At 32.1% G+C, this 10,579-nt stretch overlaps 1 protein-coding gene across 2 annotated transcripts; it reads left to right on the forward strand.

The window, feature by feature from the left end:
- Positions 1 to 280: 280 nt before the first annotated feature.
- On the forward strand, positions 281 to 5,112 carry LOC140963562 (ERBB-3 BINDING PROTEIN 1). Of its 2 annotated transcripts, none has more exons than XM_073422938.1 (10): positions 281 to 448; positions 578 to 677; positions 855 to 939; positions 1,032 to 1,181; positions 1,304 to 1,457; positions 3,579 to 3,794; positions 3,890 to 4,026; positions 4,128 to 4,219; positions 4,341 to 4,520; positions 4,825 to 5,112. In XM_073422938.1, the coding sequence occupies exons 2-10, from the start codon at positions 587 to 589 to the stop codon at positions 4,905 to 4,907; spliced, it is 1,188 nt and encodes a 395-aa protein (XP_073279039.1). In that variant the 5' UTR covers positions 281 to 448; positions 578 to 586; the 3' UTR covers positions 4,908 to 5,112. The 2 variants fall into 2 exon arrangements, with proteins under 2 accessions (XP_073279039.1, XP_073279038.1); XM_073422937.1 differs by having other exon boundaries at positions 365 to 489.
- The last annotated feature ends 5,467 nt before the right edge of the window (positions 5,113 to 10,579 follow it).

Below are 10,579 nucleotides of genomic sequence, written 5' to 3' on the forward strand. Positions count from 1 at the left end.
TGATAATCTTGTATAAAAAACGCACAACTCCGCAACAGAAGATCAACATACATAATAACAATTGCACGAATTATATTAAGTAATTATTAGTTAAAACATTTTAATCTTCTGATACAGAAATTTGTAATATAATATGTCCATATTATTTACATTTGAATTTATGCTATATATACTCTATATTTTATGAATGAATATTTTTTTATTACAAGATAATATTATGCATGTGTGTGTGTGTGTCTATATATATATATATATATATAAAAAATAAATGAAATGTAAGCGGCGGGAAATTTCCAAAACCCTACGCCCAGCCAGCAGACGCTTTGCAAAGTGGAACACCAAATTATATATAAAGCAAGCTGCGACTGTGCACACCTCACCACCGAGTTCTAGCCCTAATTCTTTTGCTGCCTTCTTCACAATCGATAACCGCCTCAACTTTGAACTGGTACGTGTTTCCCCCCAATTTCTATACGCTACGCACCCTAAGTTTGTAGCTTTTATATCTTCAATTTTATGTGTATAGGCTTTAATTCATGTGGAAAATGATATGGATTGATGTTTTTTGTTTTTGAAGATTGAATCGATGTCGGACGAGGAAAGAGAGGAGAAGGAGTTGGATCTCACCTCTCCTGAAGTTGTAACCAAATACAAATCCGCTGCCGAGATTGTTAACAGTGAGTTTAGCGCTTCATTTTCTCTTTACATGTAATTGTGTGTGCGATATCGTTGGTATGTTTGTAGTTTTGGGGATTTGACAGTTGTTATTGGGAGGTTGCATTTTTTTTATGGCTTTTATTTTTGGGTCTCATTTTGTTTGGGTGTTTGATGGATTTTTGGTAAATTCTGTGCAGAGGCATTGCAATTAGTGTTGTCAGAATGCAAACCGAAAGTGAAGATTGTTGACCTCTGTGAGAAAGGAGATGCTTTCGTCAGAGAGTAAGCAGTTTGATTTAATTTGAATATTGTTTTTCATATTTTATTGTAAAACTTGTTTACTTTGTATTCAAATCATTTTTTTTTAATTTCAGGCAGACTGGGAACACGTATAAGAATGTGAAGAAGAAGATAGAAAGGGGTGTTGCATTTCCTACTTGTATCTCAGTGAACAACACGATCTGCCATTTTTCACCATTGGCCAGTGATGAGACCGTGTTGGAAGATGGAGATATATTGAAAATGTAAGTTTTGCCAACTTACCTGCACACAAATTTATGCTTTTGCCACATTCAGAGTGAAATGATTTCATCTTATCTTGAAATTGGGATTTTTGTATATCACATGATTGGTTTCTTAATTGCAGTGATATGGGGTGTCACATAGATGGCTTTATTGCTGTTGTTGCACATACCCATGTGCTTTCACAAGGAGCTGTCACCGGCCGGGCAGCTGATGTCATTGCTGCTGCAAATACTGCTTCCGAGGTCGCTCTGAGGCTCATGCGGCCAGGAAAAAAGGTTTTTTTTTTTCACTTTTCCTTGAATTTTTTCTTTTGTTTAAGTTTTAGTTTCTTCTTTTGACCCGTAACGGTTTGTGTATTGGTTTAATACAAGTGTTATGCTGCTGAAATATAATTGCATTTTGTAGTTTGGTTTCCTATTCGAATTCACAATTTTTGTCAATAACTGTCACGTTTGGAAAATAATATGACTATTTCTAGTTTATAGATGGTAACGTCGAACACAATTAAATTTCTGTTATATTCTGTTACTTTTTTAATTTAATAATTTTCTGTAGCCATTTGTCAAGATGATTATGCAATATTTAATTCCGTAACTTCGCGATTTGTGTGTGGCTTTAATGTGTAGATAGGTTTTCTTTTTATGAATCAGTATATGTTGAAGGTGTTAATGTTGTAATCTGATTAACGATGCTATGAGGAATCTTGAATAATTTGATTGGTGATATACTTACCTGTACAAGACCACCAGTCTTGTCTGTAACAATTAATGATTTTCAAAGGTGCTCTTCGGGCATGCTAGCTAGTAATATTGATACCTAAACGTTTAATTGTTATATTAACGGAAACTTACTCGTTTATTATCTTGTTACACTTTTTGCAAATCATTTTGGTTATTGGTTGAAATTTTGATCTTATGGGTATTATCCGTTAATTTTTAAAAAACGTGTAGCTTCTGCTGAATGACAATGATGTATAAAAATGTTGATTTTATAGCTTCTGCTGAAAGACAATGATGTATAAAAATGTTGATTTTATGGGTATTTTCCGTTATATTCGAATTTTTTATATTCAAATTTTGTATAGAACTGTTTAATAAATAGTATACGCCAACTTTTCCCTCGATGTGTGATAGAGTCACCTTTTAAAAGGAGCTTCTTTGCCTTGCGTCTTCGGCTCCAAGGCCATCGGCGGCTTGGTGCGCGGTGCACCTTTAATTACTATGTTAACATGGGAACGCTTTAGCAATTATTTCTATAGTTGCCTTACAAATAAATTAGGAATTACGTTTCCTCGTATTTTTTTTAATTCAATTAATCATTATTGCACAAATTTTCTGATGTCTAGTTTTGAATTGAAGTCCCATGAGCCGAATCCATTGGCTGGTTTTACTTTGAGAGAATATTCTTTTGAAGGGTTGAAGTTATTCTCTACGTGATGATGCTATTCATGAAAGTGGATCTAGCATCCTATGAATCTGTTTAATCATAGTTAATCTGATAGAGATATTTTCTTAAATCTTCTTTGTCCATGTTTATCTGGCGAGCAATTTCAAATTTACATATTTTCGTCGGTTAACTCATATTTTTCAAAACATTTAAGTTCCACTTGACTGTTACACTTTTCCAATTTATCTGTATATTTGTAATAAATGTTGTTAGGAACTCAAACCACAGATACAAAGAAATCTGTAATTTCATTGACTAAAACAGAAAATTACTTAAGAAATTATCAATTCGCACAAGGAGAATGACCCCTAGAGCAGAAAATATTCTAAGAGAATAAATTTATCTCCCCCTAGAAATGCTTGCAACAACCGTATAAAAATACACATCTATCCCAAAATAACTGCCCCATGCACCTATATATTCTCACACAAAATAACTACCCCACCCATTTAATTCTATCACGTATGTTTTATATGATTCCTATTTGAATCCAGCCCATTATCATTACCACTCATAAAAGCCCGTAACAAATGTTATCCGAGATCTAGGTTATATCACCAGTAGATAAATATTTACGAGGGTTGGAAAGGCAACTTTGCCGAGGTCAGCAATTTTTTATATTGGTTTCCTCCTTTCCCTGCTGCCAATATTTATCTAAGGCTGCATATCTGATGTTTGGGACTGATGTTTACACTCTCAGTTCTGTCATCTTGTTAAGCCTAAATGACAATTGTATGCATCTCCTTACATTGTCAAATGCCAATTACTAAGATTGTCAATGAATTGGGGACATGGTGATTTAGTAAAATTGTCTTGGGAATCTATAGATGCTACAAGCTCAGTAAATTGTTGGTGAAAATTTAGAAGTGCTCGTCAGTTATTATGTGGTTGTCATAGCTGATATAGTTTGTCAATTTTACTTCTCATTTATAATTTTTAATCGATGGTAGAACAAAGATGTCACTGAAGCCATTCAAAAGGTTGCCGCTGCATATGACTGCAAGATAGTTGAAGGAGTTTTAAGTCATCAAATGAAACAATTTGTGATTGATGGAAATAAGGTTGTGTTAAGTGTCTCTGGCACTGATACAAGAGTTGATGAAGCTGAGTTTGAGGAAAACGAGGTGTATTCTGTTGACATCGTTACAAGCACTGGTGAAGGCAAGGTGGTCATGATGTTGGATGATTTTAACTATTATTTTTGCAATATTTAATACGTTTGCTCTAATGTTGGTCATGGAATTTATCATGGAACCTGCAGCCAAAATTGTTGGATGAGAAACAAACAACTATATATAAAAGAGCTGTTGACAAGAATTATCACCTGAAGATGAAAGCATCTCGGTTCATATTTAGTGAGATTAGCCAGAAGTTCCCAATCATGCCGTTTTCGGCTAGGTTAGTTTTGTTCTACCTGATGCAAGCTTCAAGTGTGTTAACAACTAGGCATCGTTTCTTTTAGTCGGTGGGGATAACGAGCAGGATATAACATGGAACAGGGCTTTAGAGGAGAAGCGTGCTCGTTTGGGCCTTGTAGAATGTGTGAATCATGAGCTTTTGCAGCCGTATCCAGTTCTTCATGAGAAGCCGGGTATGGTCCTAACATATTGGTGAACGAATCTTCTTTTGCTTCTCATGTATCAGGATATCTATGGTTACTTATGATTCATTTTCACTGCACGTGTTTTGGTGCCTAACTACTTGTATTGCAGGTGACCTGGTTGCTCACATCAAGTTCACTGTTTTGCTGATGCCAAATGGTTCAGATCGAATCACATCGCATCCTCTACAGGATCTTCAACCCACCAAGACAGTTGATGATCCCGAGATTAAATCCTGGTTGGCATTGGCAACGAAGTCAAAGAAGAAAGGTGGTGGCAAGAAGAAGAAAGGTCAGTTTTACCTCGGCCAGAAAGCAGCGTCGTTAAATTTATTAACTACCCTCCATATTTATTTAAACAATCTTTGATTAAAAACACTTGATGCAACCCATTGCACAATAATATTTTCACAAACGGAGTTATTTTTTTATTTCAAATTTTTACAGGGTCGTTGACCCAATTCTTCCTGCAGTAATTCATGTTCTCGTATATAATCTTAAGATTGTTTCTCTATTCCTATATTCTCAGTGCAGTTTAATTTTCTTTCTTTTGCGGTGAATTGGTGGGTAATCTTTAAGTGAAATGTGTTAAGCAGGTAAAAAAGGGGACAAAACGGAGGATGCAGGCGATGAAGAGCCTATGGACACTGCACCAAATGGCGCAGCTTCCCAAGAATGAGAGATCCAAATTTTATGTTTATTTCTGTATGAAATTTGGCCGCTCCATTTTATCTTTTGGTTGCTTTCTTGTCATGTATTGTGAATCCTGGGACTTTGAGTACTTGAAACATTTGCCTTGTACACAGTCTTCTTGAACTTTCATGTATCCATTTTGGTTTTCAGATAGAAAGATATACCTGTTTAAATCCAGCAGTTCAATTATAGCATAAACATGTATATATATGCCATCCTTTGGCCTACTGAAATATGCCCGTTAGCACCAAAAAATTCGATGCTACCCCGGGGTATGTGACCGAAAAATCTTGACCATTGGATGCTTCGAGGGTATTATCAAAGGATAGCATATTATTAACCATTTAGTGCGAAACGTATTTTGAGGATGACTAAGCTGCGTCGATCATGAAAGTTACAAACTCTTGCTTTCAAAGAAGCTATCGCAGAATGATTGGATGGAAAAACAAGTTGTCTACAGCAGGTTAGGAAGTTCTTACCACCTATGTTATGAATGTGTTTGCTATACCTTTGATCCTTTGTGAAGAGCTAGAAAGAATGATGTATTCTTTTTTATGGGGGGAAAAAGGAAGTCAAGAAGGTGGTCTCAGGTGGAAAAGCTGGGACAAATTGTGCCGAAGTAAGGTTGAGGGTGGTATGGGATTCAAATGGATTCATGAATATAATGTAGCTCTCTTAGGCAAACAAGGATGGAAATTTGCAACGGATCAACATTCTTTAGTATCAAAAGTTTTGAAGGCTCGATACTCCTGTGGTACGTTTTTAGATGCAAGGATTGGTTATAATCCAAGCTTGGTGTGGAGAAGTATTTTAACATCCCAAGATTTTATTCGAAGAGGGTTGCGTAAGCGCATTGGTTAGGGATTTCTTACTGATATGGGAAGACCCTTGGTTTCCGATCCTATCAACCTGTATACTGAGACAGTAAGTGTTCCAGAATTTCAAAATGCTATTTTTTCTTCTTTGAGGTCGGCAGAGGGAGATCTAATGGAAAGTTGAGCTAGTTAAAGATCTATTCAATGAGAGCGACCAAAATTTGATTTTTTCTATCTGAGTAGGAGGAATTGTGAAGATACAGGGATGTGGGGCGAAGATGGAAAGGACAAATACACGGTTAAGAGTGGATATATGGTCTTAATGAGGAACTCTGGTACAATTCAAGATAATCAGAATATCAATTGGAAATTCAAATGAAATTACGAGTCCCTACTAAGATTCGTAATTTCTATGGCGAACACTTTCTGGTAGCGTACCCACAATGAAAGCTTTGCAACGGCGTCGAGCAGAGGTGTGCAAATGGTGACCCATTTGCCATAATGTTCCAGAGGAGGTGATCCGTGTTCTGGTTTCCTGTCTAGTTGCACGTAGTGTTTGGTGTCTAACTTCGATAGGAAATCATGTCGGGTTGGATGATGAGTTTGTGGGGTAGTGGAACAATCAAAATTTGTCCACTTGGCTTTACTGTCTTCGCCCACCAGAGCTTTCTGATCATGTTTCTTTCTGAATGGTTTTTTGTCTTATTTGAAATTTTTCTTCTTGTCAAAGGACCACTTATCTTGATCAGTTGGTCTACATCATCTTTCTTGAGCTTTGAGCAGTCAAATATGAAACTTTTCCACAGTTGAAACATAGATTATCTTCATCAACATATTCTATCTTGTGATGTGATCTTTTGTAAGAGTTTTGAAAGTTCCCTTGATTTTTTCTCAAGAGAACTTTTTAATATTATATATGTTCCAAATATGGTAGCCGTTAATCCCTGTCTTTTTCACGTCACTGTCCTCTATGACAATTCGTACACTGTAGATAGTACTCGCATATTTCTGACAATTCAGAGACTGTTAGTACAGAAGATTTTATCAAATAATTCAGTTTTGTAACTCTTAGTAGTATAACCGATTATTCAGAGAATGTTTATTCATTTACTCAACTATCTTTTAATCAAGTTGGTCTTCAGCTATCAATGATATCAGTGAAGATTCAAACGGATTTTGTCTTAAAATACTTCAGTTCAATTTAGCTCATTATCAGTTTAGTTTGGAATCACCAAAATTAATTGATCCAACATATGTGATACATGGAAGATAATAGTCAGTATAAGAGTACTTGTCACCATGATTCATGTTTTTGTTTCTTAACTTTGAATGATGATTAATTTCTTGATTATTCAGTCATTTGAAATATGCCGACCAAGTGGGAGAATGTTAGATTATTTTATTTAAGTTCATAAAATAATTTAATTATATTCAACATACTTCATTAAGATAAATATGATAAATATATAATATTTCAAAGAAAGTAAATCAGGAATATTATCTATATTAAAATGGCAACTATCTTCAGATTTGATTTACTATATCCCGAATGAACATCATCAAGATTTGCCAAATCTAGAGTTTTTTTTAATGATTATTAGAGAAATCTATAAATAATGGAATATAGGGTCATTAAAGCTATACATTTATTCAAAAAAATACATTATTTATACAATTTTATAAGGGTTCAGAAGATATCTGTTTTATCGTGTTCGTGGGATCTAGCCAACTCCAGTCTAAAATTCAATATGAGTGGCTAGATATTAGAATTCATTTACGTATTGTGTTTGTGGATATGTAAATCGAATTTAGTTATTCATTACGTTAAATTTCTACCAAATTTTGCTAAAATAATATATTTTTTCAGATAAAGTTATCTAATTAACAATCATTTGTATTCTGCTGGACACAATTTTTTTATATAAACATATTTTAAACCATTCATGATAAATTCAAATTGCATGATGATTAACGCCAATACTCTAGAAATAATTCTGCCTATCTATTTCGACGTTAATACAAGGGTTGATGAATGGAATCATGTTTAATTCGAAAGTATATTTTCACTATTTCAAAACACTAGCAAGTAACACGTGCGTTGCACGTGGTGGATAAACGTTGTAACGAGTAAGTGAACATAAAACACTTATATTGAATGAAATCGAAAGAACCATTTTCTATTGAAAATTCATAATATAAAAAAGCATTATCAAATTTTTTCTTATTTAATTTTCAGTTTTTGGGTCATCTCTATGTGACTGTTTTGTCTAAATTTCCTTATCATTTTAATGAAATCATCTATTTTTTCATTATCTTGAATTTTTATGGTTTCTCCTTTGAAACATGATGAATTTTGTTTCTTTTTCTGTGGTTTTGTCATTTCCTTAATGTTTGTTGTCTTCTTATCTTCATGTTGTACTTGTTTTGTCCGTTTGTTTGCGTTCGTTCTTTACTTATCTTCATTTTGTATTTCATTGATGTTTCAGTTCTTTGCTTTTTATCATTATTTCTCTTGAGTTGTGGTTTCTCAAATCCATCCATAATTATTGCTGTTATTCCATTTTTAGTCGAGACAGACTTGTCTAATTTGAAAAGAAAATTGTGATCTTATTTTCTTGGTTGATCAAATATTGTTAAATGCTCCAAATTAATTTTATAATTAATTTTTTATGCAATATAAAATTTGTAGTTTTTGGCAATATTTATTGGATTATTATAATATTATTCAAATAAATATTTTAATTCATCTTAGTATGCATGTCAATTATTTTTTGATAGAGCAACCAATAAATGTCTCAGCAATCTCTTTGAACAACGTCACCCTAGTTATTTCATTTTCATCTTGAATCAGTATTGTTATCTGATACTTGAAAAAGTAATTGTGAGAAAGTATACAAAATAATTAAATGTTTTTAAGCATGTAAAGTTAATTATAGTTGCAATACCTTGGGACGATCTCGATATTCAGCTTCACAAAGTGTTGAACAAAACTACTTCCCTCCGGTGAATAACAACGTCATCTTGTTTTTGAAAATTATTTAATGATCGAATCTTCTTGATGATGCCAATGATACATGTGCATAATTATATTATTCGATTAAAAAAATATATGTAAATATCAAAATAAATAAAATGGAAACATGCTTTGATCATTAGTGTAACTTGAATTACTTGCTAAATGGTCAAATTCTCTGAAGCGAAAATTAAGTTTGCCTAAATTTGGCTTCTTGCAACTCAGTGACTAAAGTTTTTTTTTTCCGCATTATCAACTCAATATTTGAGTTTACATTTGGATAACAAGAATTTATTTCCTTAACGATTGGATTTCATATAAGTAACTTTTGTCACACTTTAAAAGCTGCTAAAATTGTTGAATAACATTTGAAAAAATCAAGCTATGTACCATAGTTTCCTGTAATTCCATATTCATATTGTTAGTACATAACTGGTGGTCCGAAAAGAATGCTATTATCTGTTTTAAAGAAATATAGCATTTGAAAAGTAGTCACTTGTGCATTTTTGAAATTTAACTTTTGAACAGTCTTTGAGTTATGTCTTGTTGAAATTTGATATCTTTGTCGAATGATAAATACTTTGACTACTATATTTTTTTGATCATGTCAGAACATATCAATCAGCATCACATCAAGATTTGTCATTATTAGTATGTCTTTACTACGGACGTGTAAAACTGTTCTTTGGCTAGTGAAGTGAGTGCATGGTCTGCCGTATAGGATTGAATCTGATTTAAAATTATTAATAATCATCGTGACAAATGATATTAACTATTGGCTTTGAAGTAATTTCCATTTATTTCATTAATATTAGCTATTTTTCTCTTCAGCTACCCCAATTATTATCTTCGTTAGACTAATTATGTGATATACAATTAAATATATAATAGTTGTTTATTAATTACACGTTACAAAACTTATGATAATTGAATATGTTTTGATTTGTTTATGAATATTTGAATATAGTGAAATCTTTATAATAATTTATTTAGCACTGATGATATTTATGTGTTAAATTAAAGCACTTGGTGTAATCATGAAGATGAGAAACGATTTTATCTGTTAAATTTCATTGTTGTTAATTTTTAAAATAATAATACTATTAAATTGATTTTTTTAAAGTGAGTGGTTAAATTATTTCAGAAAATAATCATGTATACAATTGTTTGAAATGTTTTTTTTCCTTAAATTGATGCGCAAAACTTATATGATGTAATGATTATAATATATAATATAATATATATTAGTTATAAAATAATACACAAGACAATATTAAAGTTAGAAAAAACCAATATACGATTAATAGATGGAACGACAATTCCGACAATTACACAAATCAACTCAATCTTTTAAAGAAATACCTCATTTGGGTATCTGTATAAAATAGTTATGTGAGACCAAGCTAACCATAAGCTGAAATTAGAAGAAAAAATGAAAATTATATTTCATTCAAATAACTTCCAAAGCTAATATTTGGACTGACAGTTTATTATTCTATTATATTTTTATTCGATGTGACTGAATTAAATATTTTTTGATTGATTTTTGAGTGTCATGCACCTCACTAATAATTAAAATTTATTAATTAATGAAAATCTATAAATTAATGTAGGACATAAAAAGATAAATCACAATTATAAAAACATTGAATTTTTTATATTGGTAATAGATTATATAGATGTATAATAGATATGTAATAGAAATAAATAGATTATATATTCTCGAAATTAAATTTCATTAATATATAGGTAATAGAAAAAATAAATCATATATTCTTGTGTTAATATTAATAATTAATTAAAATCTATTAATTAAGAAAGACTTAAAAG

Source organism: Primulina huaijiensis, chromosome 17 (assembly GCF_012295235.1).
Source record: "Primulina huaijiensis isolate GDHJ02 chromosome 17, ASM1229523v2, whole genome shotgun sequence".
Taxonomy (NCBI): domain Eukaryota; kingdom Viridiplantae; phylum Streptophyta; class Magnoliopsida; order Lamiales; family Gesneriaceae; genus Primulina; species Primulina huaijiensis.

Coding starts and splice junctions, on each gene's coding strand:
- LOC140963562 (XM_073422938.1), top strand. CDS start 587: ATGTCGGACGAGGAAAGAGAGGAGAAGGAGTTGGATCTCACCTCTCCT. Junction 1,182..1,303: donor GATGGAGATATATTGAAAAT/GTAAGTTTTGCC, acceptor TCTTAATTGCAG/TGATATGGGGTGTCACATAG. Junction 3,795..3,889: donor CAAGCACTGGTGAAGGCAAG/GTGGTCATGATG, acceptor TGGAACCTGCAG/CCAAAATTGTTGGATGAGAA.